This window comes from Pleurotus ostreatus (assembly GCF_014466165.1).
Source record: "Pleurotus ostreatus strain PC9 chromosome Unknown scaffold_9, whole genome shotgun sequence".
NCBI classification, from domain to species: Eukaryota; Fungi; Basidiomycota; class Agaricomycetes; order Agaricales; family Pleurotaceae; genus Pleurotus; species Pleurotus ostreatus.
Window position 1 is genome coordinate 986,826 of NW_023503164.1, and position 16,298 is coordinate 1,003,123.

The window sequence follows — 16,298 nt, forward strand, 5'->3', positions numbered from 1 at the left end:
TCGCATAGTTGCAGCTGAGAGTGGGGCACGTCTCACGGACAGCGTTGGATAACCGATGGAACGCGTCTCAAGCATCCACGAAGAACCAGACTCAGCAAGAACTGGGGTGGGTGCTCCCGCGACATGTGGGAAAGATTCCCGAGATACACAGAACTGTCATGTGCAGCAGACGATAGATAAGTCGCGAACAATTGGACGAAGACAAGGGATCGATGACAGACGCCACTTACCAGCTATCTAACAGACTGATGATCCCCGTCGTTGTACTGTCGTACATCTTTGGCGTCTCCCCAGAAACACTCGTGTCACACGGCATTGCAAAGGTTCAAATTCATTTGGTTGCAAACCATATGTGTACAGCAGGTAAAAATACATCCTTCGAAAAAGGGAAAGTCATTGACACGGGAAACTGTGAAGGTGTGTCAGATAATCATTCATCCAAATCGATGACAGATACAAAGTTAGAATCCTCAGTTACTCGATGCGTTTCAGCAAACAACCTAAACCGCCTCCGTTTTGTACACTAAGAGACTTTGGTATGGCCAGGAAGTATTCGTGTCCGCCCATCGAAAAAATCTCATCCACAGAAAAATAGAAAGAAAAGAAAGTGTAAAGAACAAGATGCTCACCACTGTAGCCAACGAATCATCCGACTGTCCGCATACGGGCCTAAGGAAGAGCAATGCGCATTAGCACTGTTTAACGCAAATGTATGCAGCAAAAAAAATCAGACAAGGCTGAAATCGATTATGTATTCCACATGAAGCTTCGGAATGTGGTAAAGTATGGTATAAAGGAGGATCATCACAGCAGACAGAGAAGGAGGGCGACTCACCATCAAAGATCGTCTACTACAGCGTTTGAGAGGCAATCGCACGCGACGACATCGAGGTCAACTTCAGAAAAAAAATCGCGACTGTATGTATGTAGGCGTTTGGAGCTCCGACGAAACCCCGCTAGAGGAAACGTGAGCTCGCCCCTGAAATTTATTTAGGGTGAAACTGCAAAGACTATCGTTGAAGCAAGACAACCACGACAAAGGATGACGGCCAGCAAATTGAGGCAAGTTATAGAAACCACCCAGTAAGTCTCCTTCCATATATAAATACGTGATTAGATACATATTGCTGCGCGAGATATGAGTAACGATAGGATGTAAATCGTTTGATTCACTCACCATACATACTCAGAACACATCGATTAATCAGTCTCCTTCAAAAGTCATCTAGATCAATCATACCGCTCTCGGCCGGCTTTGTTGCATTTGCGTCCGATTTCACAAGGTCAGGCGCGGACGGAGAATTGGTTGGTTGTCCCTTCGGTACTTTGACACTGCTCCGATGTTTGGGCCCAGGTCGAGGACCAAGCTCGATGCTTTTTGATTGTCGATTATTCTGGAGGCTCGCTAGTGCTTCCAGCTACACAGACCTGATTAACTCATAGCGCGTTTCAAACGAAAGTGACTTACTTTAGTATTGACAGTTTCGCTTTGCTTCTGTCGGGTGAATTTCGCAAGTGGATCGAAACCAAGCTTCTTGATTACTTCGGCCGAGTACGCGGGCTTCTTCGCGATATGGTTTGTCTCTACATCTTCCTCCATTTCTTCATCGCTGCCACTATCATCCTCGCCGCTCTTGGGTGCGATCTCCTTCGCTTTCCGCTTTCCATTGCGTTTGCATTGTGCACCCTTAATATCGCTCGTAGCTCGCTTCCGCACTTCTAGCCCGGCTTTCCGAGCAACAAGAACCGCCTTCATCCCTTCCTTATCATTTCGCAGTAATTTCTTGAGAGTCTGATCTGCTTCGTGGGCTAGCAGCTTCCTTTGAGCTTTTGCTTGACCTTCGCGTCCTATATTGTCTGAATTGGAGGATACGACGTGCCCAGAAACAACATATGTTGGGGCCGAAAAGGTCGTCACCGAACTTGAAGAACTAGCAACGGGTGCAAGACCCCATTGTCGAGCGGGGTCGTATGCAGGCTTTCGCTTGGAAACTGCTGACACTGACATCCCAGATGTTCTGGACGGACTGTCAGCAAGATGAAATATGTACAAAGCCGATGCAACGTACCCTGCGCTGAATTCTGGTCTACTGGCCCTTCGCCTCTCCACGGCTGTCTGGACGTGAAACTCACAGGCATCACTCACCCGCTTGTCGCACCAGGACCCACAGACTTTGCCGTCCCTCTTTACTACCATGCACATGCCCAAGTCCTTCGAGCGTCCAAGCACAAGGATCGTGCCGGCTGATGAGGGTGTAACAGCTAGGATATTATTTACTGGGTGTGGGGTATCCTCACTTCTCTGTGCGGATGGACGAGTTAGCAGAGGAAACGAGTGAGGACGATACACATACTTGGAATGGTTTGAGAATCCTAGGATTAAGAAGCGCGACAACGTCTCCTTCCTTCACTTTCGACAACGCCTCGAATGCACCTCCGCTCCCTCCTCTATACACTTTCTCCATCTTCCCCGTCAGCGCTCCATCCCCCTCCTCACGAGAGACCAGGTCGAATTTGTCTGCCTCGAATAGTAGTAGAGATAGAAATGCATCTCCGCGTATGGCTGCGGTCGTCGACCCAGCATTCGGGCGCGATCTTGCGCCAAAGTCGACAAGTTTGAGATTGACGTATCTCTTGCCTTTTGGCTTCGGTGGAGGTTCCTTCGCCCTCTTGCCCTTTCCCGCAGAATCACCCTCTTCATCATTGACCCCTACAGGAGCTTTGGAGAACTTGATCGTACCACGTTCCGCAACAACGGCGACAGTGACCCAGTCGCCGGGCACAGGAACATCATATGCTTGCCTATCGGGAAGTAGGCGGACACAGCTGTAGAGTCGAGATGGGGAGATGTAGACACGCCCCCGAAGGTAGTCTTGGAAGTCTTCGTATGGAATAATCCTCGAGCTACATACAAGTCAGCGCCTTCCATGACAACAATGACGCTAACGCACGATAAACGTATCCCAGAATGAGGCTCCAAAGACTCAAAATGTGGGTCATCAAAAGGCGCCTTGTGGTTGTACGGCCCAACTTCAAAGTCCTCGATGAGGGCGAGATCGTCGTCTCGCTTTGGAGGTTCTGCTCTTTCGGCGAATGCAGAGGATCGGGTAACCACTGCTACTTCAGATTCCTCTTTCGTAGAAATGTTCTTCAACCGGTTCAAGAATGTCGATGGGCCAGGCTGAGGTACTTGCGGCGTCACTTGGAGCACCGGTTTGCTAACCACGGCTTTACGGTGATACGATGTCGAAGGTGCGTGTGGTGCCGGGTCGACTTTTCTCTTTTTCTCTATGAGTTGTGATGAGACATATCAGGGTAGAATAAGTGAGTTCAGATCAGCGTACTGGGTGAGGGCGTAGGCGGTGCGAGTAGTGTGGGCTCCGGTGATTTGCGCTTTGGTGAAGATGGCGCTTCTTGAGGGGGGGCGTCGGGGAATTTGGAAAGTTCGCCCTGCAATATTGCAATCTGCTTCAGAAGGAGTTCCTTCTTTTGCTTCTCTGTCTGCGTTCGGGTGGTCGCAGATTCCATGGAAGTGGCGGGCCAGTGATGAGCGGGCTTGTCGCGGCCACATGGCAAATGTACCAGACGCGGACGCGTTATTGTGGCATATTTGTCCCAAGAGGATAGGGGCCTCTTCTGCGAAGTTTGGCCCATCTCGCGTAAAGGGCCACTACGGGTGGCGATGGCCAAAGCTGCCGCATGTCAGTATATAGGCTCAAATGTGGCAGGTAGATGCCACTTCTATTGTAGCCAGTCCCCCTCAAACCAAGCCACCGGACATAAGCGTGGCCAGCAGCGGCATAAATATGGACAAACCCTCGGTCACTCAGTTTAAAGCCCGGCGCTCATTGCGGTCACAGAAACCTCCCTCTTCATATGACAGTAGTTCTGCTGGAAGCTCTTCATCCCAGACTTCCACCACGACTATGAATTATCCCCCGTTCGACTCCCTCAGCGGGGTGCGCAAGCGCACCTTGTCTTCTACGTTTAACGATGATGATCCCATCTACGGCGGCGGCAATAAACGCCTTCGAAGAGATTCAAGCTTTGCTGGCAGCGCCAGCTTTGATGTCTCAATGGTACGCACATATTCCATTGGCGACTTCTCCGCAATAATTGAATGCATCGTAGGCATCGATTTCTTCGGCGAGCATGTCTACGATCACGTCCGATTTACGGCGCTTTCCTCGAAGCCAAGGATTGCGCAGAACCTCTTCAGCGAGCTTTCTGTCGTCTCGCAGCAGCTCAAGGAGCGTCACGCCTGCGTATTACGAAGCCGAGGACAGATTCACAATGCCCGCACGCATCAGTTCTCCCTTCCTTGGGCTGGACCCTCCGAGTCGGGCAGCAACGCCAGTCGTGTCCGCTTACACAACTAATTACATATACTCTGCGATATCAGCAAAACACTTCTTCCGGGAAACGAGGACGACCATCGACTACACGCCCCCAGATCCCCCTACTGAAGGTCCGATTACCTCACCACCTATGCTCTGGTCCGCCGACAACCTTCTCTTTTTCCCCCGAGGAAGCCGCATGCACTACAAGAACATGTCAGCTGCCGAAGACTCGGAGGTATTCCAGTTGTGCAGACTGCAAGAAAAATCGGGCCAGTTTACCGCGCTGGAATGCCGCCCTGACGTGCCTAACATGCTGGCTGTTGGCACATCCGGAGGCACCGTACAGCTGTGGGATATCAGCACGAAGACGAAGACGCTGCAATTCTCGACCAAGGGCGTAACGGCTATGAGTTGGAACGGCGCGATCCTTAGTGTCGGAAACAAGAAAGGTGGCATACGTCACTTTGACACACGCATCAATCCTTCGACGAAAATGAAGGAACAAGCTAAGAGGGTGACAAGGCATCAGGCCTATATCTCAACCCTTGCCTGGAACGTCGATGGACGACTTCTTGCTAGCGGCGATTCGAACGGGACCGTATATTGCTGGGATGCCCGGGGCCGTACTCCCCTTGATACTGGCGAGTTCGTCCAGCGACGAAAGAAAATACAGCACGACGGACCGATCACGGTGAGTATTTTTCGCCGTCCCATTTTGACCTTGCCTCAAACTCATACTTCCTGACTCAGGCTCTGACTTGGTGTCCATGGAAGCCCAAGTTGCTCGTCACTGGCGATTCCTCGTCGAAGGGCAAGAACTTAATACGCCTGTGGGACGTCTCACTCCCTCCACCGGGAAGTAACCCTCTCGTCACTCATCCCGATCCGGTATGCAATGCCGCCAAGCCCGGAAGAATCGAAATGGACGCGCAAATCACTGGGCTTTATTTCTCTATCGAATGCCAGGAGCTCCTGAGTACCCATGGTCCAGGCTCGGACGAAGTGATTGCTCGTACATCGGGCGTTCAGGCTGATCGCCCCATGCCCCGGGGCCTCACCGGCAATACCATCTCCGTCCATTCTCTGCCAATGCTCCGCCACATCATCACGGAGCCCATCGCCATAGGAATCAAAGGCGTCTCGGGGGGTTGCCTGAATCCTACTGGCATGAAGATGGCGTTCTCCCTCCCGAGCGAAAAGAAAATCAAGGTGTACGATGTCTGGGGAAAGCGCAAGGAAATAAAAAAGACGCCGAGTTTCGCGAAGTTAATTCGGTAATTGTAATGCATGGAACGTGAAACATGTTGGATATTGTTGTAACGCTCTAGAAAGTACTCTACATACTACATATAGTATACCGGCTCCACTACGTATGGGTGTATTTTGTTGTTCACGGATCCTACATCTTTAATTTATTTGTATACAGGATTGAGTGGCAGAGATGGGTGCATGACGAGCTCATGAATAGCTTTTCCAGGTGGAACCTAGTGGTGATTCAGACACGGTGAAGAAACGGAAGAAACTGAGCGTACAATCGGATACAGCGCTTCCTCCTCATCGACCTGACAAACCATCACAATTGGAAGATTGTTATCATACGTCAAAAATTCTTTCATCTTTTCCGGAAGTTCTTTCGCGGTTCGACATTCAATAGCGTGTACGCCCATTGACTGAGCCAGCAGCGCGAAATCTGGATTGGCCATGCGGGTCAACGCAAAGCGATCATCAAACATGAGTTCTACGAAGTATATCAGTAGAATTGACAGCACCAGTCTGAGTGAACTTACTTTGCCATCGGTAAACCATCCCCTGCGCGTTATTATTCATTATGAGCACCTTCACGCCGATGCTATATTCAGCGGCAGAGGCGAGTTCCAAGCCTGACATGAGGAAAGATGCATCTCCATCTATGTCCACGACAATCCTGTCTGGTCTGGCCACTTTGGCACCGATTGCAGCAGGAAGTCCAAAGCCCATGGTCTAGCGGAATCGTCAACAGGGGTAAAGGCAGGAGAGAGGGGCATACCGCAAGAGCCCCTGACGATATCAACGATCGCGGCTCCTTCCAAGTATAGAACTGCGCAGCCCACATTTGGTGATGCCCGACCCCGGTCGTAATCAGCACCTCGTCCTTCATACCGGCCGTTTGCCTATCCAACTCTTCTACTACCTCTTGCGGCTTCAATCGCTGACCTTCAGCACTAGGCTCATAGACGAAAGGGAACTTGGTTCTCCATTCATTGACGTGTTCGAGCCAATTGTTACGAGCACGCGGTTCGATCAACGGATCGAGTATCTTGAGATTCTCGACCACATCACCAATGACTGGAATGTGAGCGTCGATGATCCTATTCGTGTTTCTGGGGTCGATTTCAAAGTGAATGATGCCGCCGCGACCGTACCTCCCGGCTGATCGAGCCGCAGGGGCAAACCCATCGATGTTTGCGGTGACATGGTCGTCCAAACGCGCCCCTAGAACGAGGATGGTGTCTGCCCTTTGCACAGCGTAGTTACCGTACACGCTCCCGTGGACGCCGAGCATATGCAGGCTAAGCGGGTGGTCTTCGTCGAAGGCACCCAAACCGTGCAAAGTTGTAGCTACGGGGATATTGCCTCGAAGGGCCAGCTCCTTCAAGAGCCGTGGACCATCTGGAGACGACAAAACACCCACACCAGCGATAATAAGCGGCATTTTTGAGTTGTTGATACGCGCAGCTGCCTCGCTGATGCTCTTGAGAACCTGGGCTGCGGGTGGCTTGGACGAATGAGGTGGTGGAGGCCTAATTTGGAGAGGAAGGGACGGTGATATGATGGTTTTTATCCGTGGTCCGTCGTCACGAAGAGTGCTTGCAAGGATATCCTTAGGAAGGCTGAGCAGCACTGGACCTGGTCTACCGGAGGTGGCGATCCGGAAGGCCTCGTCGATATACGCTGGTAGGTCCTCGACATCTCCCACCATGGTCGCCCATTTCGTGCACGGTTGAGTCATGCTCACGATGTCGGCGTCTTGGAATGCGCCAGTCCCCAGCTCTTTTAAGGCGACTTGACCAGCGATGACAATCAAGGGGATGCCATCGCTCATAGCATCCTGCAACGCGGTTATTACATTCGTGGCGCCTGGTCCTGATGTGACGAAAGCAACACCAGGTTTACCTGCCACGCGAGAGTATCCTTCGGCCATGTGCCCTGCGCCTTGTTCGTGGCGAGGCATGAACAACTTGATGCGGACATCTGTGCAGGCGACATCTAGAAGATGTACGTTGGCTGCTCCAGGGTATGCAAATGCGTGCTCAACGCCGTTTCGGGCGAGAACGTTTAGAATGATCTGCGAGCCAGAGAGACCAACGAACGTTTGAGCGTCAGTATTGAGTAAGGAGGAATCTGGATGCGGCGTGGTATAATCGAGTAATGGGAGAGAGAAAGTATGTGTGTCGGTATCACTGTGGGGTTCCGCTTTAGTACAAGATGCAAGTCGAGTCTGTACACATACGTCGCGACGGCCGCCAAGGAGCGTGAGGGAGTGGTCGCTAGTCTAGACGTCGTAGAGGTATTGCGTGTGTTACGCCGGGGCGTTGTGCGTGTGGAGGCCCAACTCCCTGCGCGTAGGAAAGGAAGCAACCTGGTACCAGGGAGTAAAGTCATGATTCAGTAAAGCATCGTCGCAGACTGATGTATTGCGACGATATACATGTCGAATCGACGAGCAGGGTAGCCTCAGGAACATAGATGACAGAAGGATAATCGATTAACAAGTGCGCGAGGTCGTTGCAGATTGGACAAAGGATGCGCTAGGTGTTATTAGTCGAACACAAGCACCGGGACGTCAGTCAGATACTCGGACGATGTTCGGGAGTTGCCCCCATAGTTCTGATGCGACAGTGTCGCGGCGCCTGATCATGATAACGAGATGGGTGTCTTCCAGCATATGAGTCCCGAGAAGGTATGAGCCCCGAGGGGTATAACACGATGTTGTAACGGCTTAGCATTTCGAGATCTCGGCGGAGCGCGGGGCCCTCGTCTTCTCCTCAATCCAGTGCATGCAGCCGGCGCCATTTCGCCAGCAGATATTGAATTATTGCCTCAGTGAGGGTGGACATTAGGTAAGTAGATGGCGTCCGTCCGCAACATAACAGGGTAGAATACAAACGTTAACACAGATCCGCTACCCTCACACTCCACCAACAGGTTATATATTCGCTCCGCTAGTTGCAGTTGGCAACGAGGCTGGAATCGGCAGTGGGGGCGGGCTCCGTGGTGGCGAATCAGAAAATGCTAATCGCGCCTCCGACGACACGTCCATCAGCGAGCGTGAGTCCGTCAGGTCCAGCACAGGAGCATCGTCGTCGTCGTCATTATCCAGGAACTCCCTCGAGGACGGCCCGTCGTCTTCACTGAGCCTGATATTGCCCTCTGAATTTGACCATGTCTTTAAACTGCGGGTGCACACAAGCCGGTTCGCATAGCGTTAGCTCGCTTAGCAGGTCTTTAATTCAAAGTACGCACTGAAGGGCCTGCGAGACGATATTCCGTAGCGTCTCGGCGCGTCTCCACAGGAGAAATAGTGCGCACAGCGTGCATGTCGTGAATAGGAAGATCATGGGCATGTTCCCGCCCAGAGGCTGCGGCTTGTGACCTTCTCCAGGTTCTATGCAAAAGAGGGGGCTATCGTGAGCATTTCAGGTGAATTCCGTTGGTGTCGGCGGGTATCTGACCTCCTGGTGCTGCCGGAGCCATTGCTGTTGTCGTTGGTGATGGTGGTGAACGAAATATGACTGTCCCAAAAGCGCCTCAGGGTCTGGAAAATATTCCCACAGCGTCTACGAAACTGATCTTTCAGACAAGTTGGCGAGGGGAAAAGGTCCTCGTACTAATCCTTTGCAGTGACAAATATATAACAAATATATCAATGGTAAAAAGCGAACCCAAGCACCGTGTTGCATAGCAAGTCTATGGTCCATTGGTCCGTAAGGAAATATATCGGGAGAACGCCTCAAGACGTTCACGTTCAGGGTCTAAGATGGCGCGGGTTATCGCCATGTTGAGGTGACCAGAGCGTGTTCATTTCTTCGTCCTAACCCACACGCGCACGGCCTGGGAGCACGTTTCAGGTCAAATCGACGCTATTCACGAGGATGGGCGTAACCTCGATTATTCAAATTGCAGCGGCAGCACCGTACGCATGGAAGAAATGGAGGGGCTCAAAGAAGGAGGACGGCGAGAATGTGCACTACGAAGGGATACCGTACGATCCTGACTGGAATGGACCAAGAAGACCTTTATTGCTCAACCCCACCAGCACTAGCCCAACTACGAGTCACCACAATAGCTATTACGGCGCAACGAGCGACGCCGGGAGACCGGTGTACAGCAGCCCCGAACGTATACGAGGAGAGAGCGCTGCCCGGTATCTGCAGCAGGTGCCGGAAGGGGAAGAGGACGACGAGGATAACTCCAGCGAGCAAAATGCTGAAATTGAGGAGGAACTGGAGGAACAAGGGTTCTACAGAGGTCAGGTCTCCTCCTCGTACCCACATCCAATTCTGACGGCTGGCACAATGCATAGGCTCCTACTCGCGGCTTCTGCTGATCTACACTCTGGTTCCTTTGACTACTCTCCTGGTGTGGATATCATTCGCTATTCTCCCCTCGGTCGCATACTCGACAAGACATCCCTCAACCATCTACCCATACCTCCCCTATTTCCCCTTCCCGCTCCCAGAACTCCTTACCGCCTTCGCTTTCTGGTGTCTGGCGTACCTCTCTCGTCCGCCCATATTCACTATCGTATCTTTTGCCTCCACATTTACAACTCCAGCCTCGTCTTCAAGCCTGCTACCAACAGCGCTCTCCACATTCCTACACACCGTGGTCAGTCTGATTCTATGCATAGCATCGCTCGCCATTCTGCAGATTCCCCTGCACCATGCGCACGGGCACCCCACTTATTGCGATCCCGCGTTTGTACGAGTGTGGTTCTTGGCACTGGGCTGGGCTCTCGCGGAAGGTTTGACGGCGGTATGGCAAGGATATGGTGCCTTGGCTGCCTACAAGGACGTTATGGTGGCGGTGAACGCCGAGGATGATAGGGAGGCCAGCCCCATTCGTACACCCAGCAGTGGGAATGGGAAGGCACCACTGCGACAAAGTCCAGAGCCACCCCGCTCGGTACCACCAGACCAGGGGATCTCAAGCACAAAAAGTTCGATATCAGCCTTACAGCAGCGGGCTTCTGACATAGCTGAAGAAGATGCGATTCAACTCGAGCTCGAGCGTGACTTTGAGGAATTAATGGCGGTCAAGCTTCGAGACGAGTTGGAAGAGTTGTATGGGATCCCATACATCGTGAGTATACTATCAATATCAGTATATCATCACCTCTTTAACATCTGACCTCGTTTTACGCAGAAAATACCGGTGTTCCTTTCCTGCATGCAACGGCTGAACAGTGTCCTCTTTTCATTGGGCATATTCCTCCTCGCAGCCTCTGCATACCTCCGTTCGCCTTTTTCCACATCTACCCTCTTACCTTCTCCCGACATAATGCCTACTCTAAACGGGGAATCAGAACAAAATCAAACGAACAAAAGCCTCTTCATCACCCTCCCCCTCTTGATACTCATCCACTTCGCCCTCTCCTCCCTCCACACACCGCTAGTCCTCCCGCATCTCGGCGTACATACAGTCGTCTACGCAGGGCTCCTCGTCTCTCTAGGGACATTCTTTGCTGGGCTTGGTGTATGGGAAGCCCTCTCATAGCCCAAAGCCCACCTTATTTCTTATGCCGCTTTGACCTATCTTTCACCAATTTCCACGTCGTCACGGTACTTGCTCGTTTCTTATCAGTCATGATGTTTATCTTCGCTTTCATACTTCTTGTCGTACATACTTGTATCATAAAGGCTTTGTCCCAGTGCTATATACTAATCATATTCAATGCTACCCAAGTATCTGTCGCACTTCGCTACCTCCTATCTTCTCTTGTGCGCGCCGCGCCCACGGGACTTGCGAGATCATTCGATCACGCGTGACGCGTGACCTGTTTCACTTTATCTCTAACCACCACCATCAACACGCTTCAAGCACCGAAGCCAGTACTTTGCCCAGGGCGCACTCATCGGGTACCATGAACTGCACCGAATCTCCGAAGAGGGCGGCCAACAAGCGCCCCGCATCGCCGGCGTCCGTCACGAACAAGTTCTCCGCCAAGCGGAGAAGGATTTCGCTTGCCTCAACAGACTTCTCTCGCGAGCTGGACTTTGAGCAAGATGGGCAAGGCAGACCGCGGACGGGTGTCATATCAGCGGTGAGTTACTCATTTACACGCAAATCCGACCTAACTGACGTACCAATAGGCGGATCGTTTCATTTCCGCTCGTCCGAAACTTGCGCTACCGCTGGATATCACTCCGAGGACGCGGCGTATCGCCAAGTCGTTCGACCTCGTCGATGATCGTGTACTTAGCTACGACCACTCGGAACCATCGACTTCTAGCCACAAGACGCAGCTCAACACCCTCCTGCGCGACTCCGCATCCCAACTGTACTCTCAGAGTCCGGTCCTCCGGCCGACCTCGGTAACGTCTAACCTCGCCGTGCATAAACAATCTATAATGGCGCTGGACACGCCTGGTATCCCTATCGACACGTTCGCGAACCCGATATCTTGGTCGGAGGATAACTATATCGCGGTTACGTGCAACGACGGCGTGTATTATCAGAACCTCGAGACGAAGATCGTGCAGCGACTGCCTACCGATAGAAGTCTTCAAGTGCTATCGCTGAAGTGGGCCGGGAAGAGCCAATCACATTTATTAGCAATAGGGACGAACGAAGGGACCGTGCAGGTTTGGCATACGGCGATGGATGAGCGACCTAAAAACCACATGGATGTTTGTTGGGAAGATGGGGATGCTCGTGTTACGAGCATGGACTGGAATGAGAGTGTTTTGACAGTTGGTCGTGCACGGGGGATCATTGACCTATATGACATCAGGACGAAAGACGAAGCGAAGCAGATTCAGGGCCATAAATCCACAGTAACGAGTACCAGCTGGAGCTCAGATGGCAAGTATTTGGCGTGTGGCGATAAATCTGGTATCGTTCGAATCTGGGATGCGAGGGCTAGCAAGAATTTGTGGGATGATGATATTGGGAAGAGGAGTTCGAAGATGAGACATCGAGGACCTGTCAAGGTGCGTGAATACGTCGATGAAGTGAGTGTTTCCTTATGATTCGTCCGCAGGCCCTTGCGTGGTGTCCTTGGGACGCTCATCTACTTGCGACGGGTAGTGCATACCCCGAAGGCACGATTCGCGTCTTCTCAGCGTCGGCCCTCTCCTCGCCGCCAGCCCCCATCTCCTCAGTAACCCTCGACACATCCGTCCTCTCACTCCACTGGTCCCCCCACTGCCGCGAGCTGCTCAGCACGCAAGGCTCCTCCTTTGAACCCCCGAAGGTCCTGCAAAATACCCGCGGGGGTATGGAACCCGATAGTCACACACTGCGCGAGGCGTGGCGGTCGAAGATGGTCGTACGCAAGTCGGCGCTGACGAATTCGATTGTCGTGCACGCGTATCCGTCCTGGAAACGGCTCCTGACAATTCCGGGTGCGCACCCCGGGGTGATTGCGCATAGCTGTCTCAGCCCCGATGGCACGAAGGTCTTCACGGCGTGTGCGTACCAGGAGGCGTTGAAGATGTGGAAAGTGTGGGACATCAGGGCAGAGGCGGAGAAAAGGGAGAGTATCTTCGATAAGTGTATGATACGGTGACAACTTCATGTTGACTCTTTGACTGTGTATTGGTGTATTACTACCTACTAGCCTTTGTTAGATCTCTGGTTCTTGCGATATATGTATCCCCCGTAGTTGAGCTGCATTAATCACGTCTGCGCCCGCTTGATTCTATATCACGAACATAAGTCTCCATCCCTGATCGCGCCACTGACCGTGGGAATCCAAGTGGCTCCCAAGCCAAACTGGCTCACTGCCGCCCGCCACAGGCATCGTTCATCAAGTACCACTACCGAAGCCGCCTTTGTCACCAGCAGTGTATTGCTTGACGGCGCCGTAATAGAGGGGGTTCGCCACGCCTCATCTTATCTCGATGCCGTTCAACTAATCATAGCCTTCCTTCCCAGCAGATTACTTGCTTGCAAGTCGGGACCCGCATCCTCCACTTCGAACCAAAAGCTCCTTATTTCCCAGGTTACTCCCCATACCACTCCGTTTTCATGTCGTCGCACTTCTTTGACACACTCGCACCCTCCCTTACCAGCCGCGCCGCGCCGTCGCCGACGAATGAACCTGTCGCCGAGGAGGAGGAGTTCTACTCATCGTGGTCGCTCTTCCTTGTCTGCGTGCTTCTCATCATATCGCTGTGGACGTCGTACTACCTGCAGATCAAGCGCATCAGAGCGGTGCATGAGACGCTGGTGTCGATTTTTGCGGGGATGGCGGTGGGCATGGTGATTAGGCTCGTGCCAGGCGGGGGCGGGATGATAAGGGAGATGCTGGTGAGTCTTGCTTTACTGCATTTTCTGTCCGTCCTTTAGTGTGAAGGCGAGGAGACGTCGCGCACAGGGCTGCAGGCGGTATGCTGCGGACTGTATGCGCCCACAAGCACCAATATCTCCCAACCTCGGCGTACCATAAACACGGCTCATTCACAACACGCTCTACAGACATTCAAACATACGATATTCTTCAACCTTCTCCTCCCGCCAATCATCCTCAACTCAGGCTACGAACTAAAGCAGGTACGTAGCCATCTCGCTGTTCCCCTTCGCGCGAGACTGGCGTCTGCGTTTTGATCGCGCTGATAACTCTACATGAGCTAATCTATCGATATCACAGGAAAACTTTTTTCGCAATTCTGGGACCATCCTCACATTCGCATTCCTTGGGACATTTATTTCGGCTGTTGGACTAGGGTAGGTGTCCTCGCTTCCGCTGACGCCCCGCCACGTCGTGCTGATTGCATGCACGTAGCGTCTTGGTCTATATTTATTCATTCCTTGGGCTAGAATCACTTGAACTTGGGCTCGTGGAATGTCTGATTTTTGGCTCCACGCTTTCAGCAACGGATCCCGTCACAATCCTCGCCATCTTCAACCAGTACAAAGTCAGCATCTGAATTCTGAACTCAGTCGTGAAATACTCGTATTAAATGTCCTGACATAGGTCGACCCAAAATTATACAGCATCATCTTCGGAGAAAGTCTTCTGAACGATGCCGTGAGTATCGTTATGTATGAGTAAGTACAGTATGCGTTCGTGCTTCCTTGCCCATATTAATCGTATTCTTAGGACACTATCTCATTTCCATGGATCTGAGTTCCATCTGGGCTCTGTATTCCATAGCATCGGACTCTTTTTAGTCTCGTTTTCCGTGTCGCTTTTCATTGGTGTCACCTTCGGCCTGCTAACATCCCTCCTCCTCAAGCACTCGCACCTCAGGCTCTACCCCCATATTGAGACCTCCCTTGTCGCCCTCTCCGCATACACCTGCTACTTCTTCTCCAATGGTCTTTCGATGAGTAACGTATCCATGTCCGGCATCGTCGCCTTGCTATTCTGCGGCATCACGCTCAAGCACTACGCATACCACACGATGAGCAGGCGGACGCAAAGGGCGACGAAGTATATATTCCGCACCCTGGCGGGGTTGTCTGAGAACTTCATCTTTATATATTTGGGCATGGCTCTGTTCACTAGCGCGCCGCAGGACGCGAAGGTCGGGACATACATCAAGCCGATCTTCATTGTGATCACGACTATCAGTGTTGTCTTTACCCGTTACGCCGCCGTCTTCCCGCTTGCTGAGGCCATCAACTTTTTTCACCGCCATGTACGAGGCCAGCGTTCGGAGGAATTACCGCATTCGTACCAAATGATGTTGTTCTGGGCGGGATTACGAGGGGCTGTGGGTGTCGCTTTGGCGGCAGGCTTCAAGGGAAAGAATGCGGGAATGTTGCGGACGACGGTATTGGTTGTTGTTGTGTTGACGGTGTTGATGTTCGGTGGGACGACGGCGAAGATGTTGGAGGTGTTGGGGATCAGGACTGGAGTGGAGGACGAGGCTGCGACGAGTAGTGACGAAGAGGAATCTGGGAGTGGGTGGTTGGGTGGAAGGAGGGGGAGGTACGGCAGGTATGAAGACGATGAACCGAGTTATTTGGCCAACGGGAGGGGTATCTCTTCATCGCGTTCATATCGCGGGAACCGAGGACGGATAGGAATGCACTACCCCGACCAGAACGGACGGCATCCGTATTCGAATGATTACAACTACAACTATAATCACCACCTTGCTTCGCAGGGACAACGAGGCGTTCCACCATCACCGCTTATTCCTCAAGGAGCATCGCCGGGCATCTTCAGCGCTGCTTCCTCAGACACGGATTCGGAGGCGGGAGAGGTGCTGCCTATGGCGCCAACTGCTGGATTAGGTGATGCAAGCGGTTCGCGTACTGGTGCTGACGTCAAGGTTAGTCGCGCAGAGACCGATGATAGAGCTGAGGAAGGAAGTGGAGGAATGGCGACACATCCCAGTGCGGAGTGGTTTCAAGCCATCGACGAGAGGTATCTACTGCCGTTGTTCTCGAATGCGACAGCCAGCAGGACATTCCACGCAAGGAGAGCACGGAGAGTTTCTCATCAGAGGACGGCGAGTGGATCTGCTGACATCAACGCGTTTGGTGGTGGGCGCGACGAGCGATCAGGAGACGGGGGATACGCGAGTGGTCCCGGTACCCCGATGGATAGTGAGGATGAAGGGTTCGAGGGTGCGAGAAGGGGTGGGGCCGTGGACACACGGAGCCCGATGCTGAGGAGTGGGGGCATAGGCGAGGTTAGCGGCGGCCGAGCCTCATAGAGTATGTATTTTCGCGAGGCACCATTGCGCATAGTATAGGATACACATTATTTAATCGAGTTCTGGACAACTACATCTGAACCTT

The 16,298-nt window shown here is 52.4% G+C and overlaps 7 protein-coding genes across 7 annotated transcripts; 4 read left to right on the forward strand and 3 right to left on the reverse strand.

Annotated features, from left to right (window-relative positions):
• Positions 1 to 1,214: 1,214 nt before the first annotated feature.
• PC9H_011500 (uncharacterized protein) lies at positions 1,215 to 3,528 on the reverse strand (the record flags this gene model as incomplete). Its single annotated transcript, XM_036780984.1, has 6 exons — positions 1,215 to 1,418; positions 1,469 to 2,018; positions 2,070 to 2,302; positions 2,355 to 2,904; positions 2,952 to 3,288; positions 3,345 to 3,528. 6 exons carry the CDS (start codon positions 3,526 to 3,528, stop codon positions 1,215 to 1,217), a joined length of 2,058 nt encoding a protein of 685 aa, XP_036626839.1.
• Positions 3,529 to 3,719: 191 nt separating this feature from the next.
• On the forward strand, positions 3,720 to 5,618 carry PC9H_011501 (uncharacterized protein; the record flags this gene model as incomplete). The annotated part of the gene is made up of 3 exons (XM_036780985.1): positions 3,720 to 4,079; positions 4,132 to 5,031; positions 5,091 to 5,618. The coding sequence occupies 3 exons, from the start codon at positions 3,720 to 3,722 to the stop codon at positions 5,616 to 5,618; spliced, it is 1,788 nt and encodes a 595-aa protein (XP_036626840.1).
• A 134-nt stretch (positions 5,619 to 5,752) lies between these two features.
• ILV2_3 (Acetolactate synthase, mitochondrial) lies at positions 5,753 to 7,982 on the reverse strand (the record flags this gene model as incomplete). The annotated part of the gene is made up of 5 exons (XM_036780986.1): positions 5,753 to 5,824; positions 5,873 to 6,078; positions 6,128 to 6,320; positions 6,367 to 7,721; positions 7,904 to 7,982. The coding sequence occupies 5 exons, from the start codon at positions 7,980 to 7,982 to the stop codon at positions 5,753 to 5,755; spliced, it is 1,905 nt and encodes a 634-aa protein (XP_036626841.1).
• Positions 7,983 to 8,526: 544 nt separating this feature from the next.
• On the reverse strand, positions 8,527 to 9,074 carry PC9H_011503 (uncharacterized protein; the record flags this gene model as incomplete). The annotated part of the gene is made up of 3 exons (XM_036780987.1): positions 8,527 to 8,773; positions 8,844 to 8,985; positions 9,053 to 9,074. The coding sequence occupies 3 exons, from the start codon at positions 9,072 to 9,074 to the stop codon at positions 8,527 to 8,529; spliced, it is 411 nt and encodes a 136-aa protein (XP_036626842.1).
• A 398-nt stretch (positions 9,075 to 9,472) lies between these two features.
• On the forward strand, positions 9,473 to 11,096 carry PC9H_011504 (uncharacterized protein; the record flags this gene model as incomplete). Its single annotated transcript, XM_036780988.1, has 4 exons — positions 9,473 to 9,848; positions 9,904 to 10,539; positions 10,579 to 10,682; positions 10,746 to 11,096. 4 exons carry the CDS (start codon positions 9,473 to 9,475, stop codon positions 11,094 to 11,096), a joined length of 1,467 nt encoding a protein of 488 aa, XP_036626843.1.
• A 367-nt stretch (positions 11,097 to 11,463) lies between these two features.
• On the forward strand, positions 11,464 to 13,110 carry PC9H_011505 (uncharacterized protein; the record flags this gene model as incomplete). The annotated part of the gene is made up of 3 exons (XM_036780989.1): positions 11,464 to 11,643; positions 11,693 to 12,532; positions 12,583 to 13,110. The coding sequence occupies 3 exons, from the start codon at positions 11,464 to 11,466 to the stop codon at positions 13,108 to 13,110; spliced, it is 1,548 nt and encodes a 515-aa protein (XP_036626844.1).
• Positions 13,111 to 13,571: 461 nt separating this feature from the next.
• NHX1 (monovalent cation:H+ antiporter, CPA1 (nhx1)) lies at positions 13,572 to 16,213 on the forward strand (the record flags this gene model as incomplete). Its single annotated transcript, XM_036780990.1, has 6 exons — positions 13,572 to 13,853; positions 14,022 to 14,096; positions 14,194 to 14,270; positions 14,329 to 14,461; positions 14,521 to 14,594; positions 14,647 to 16,213. 6 exons carry the CDS (start codon positions 13,572 to 13,574, stop codon positions 16,211 to 16,213), a joined length of 2,208 nt encoding a protein of 735 aa, XP_036626845.1.
• Between the last annotated feature and the right edge of the window lie 85 nt (positions 16,214 to 16,298).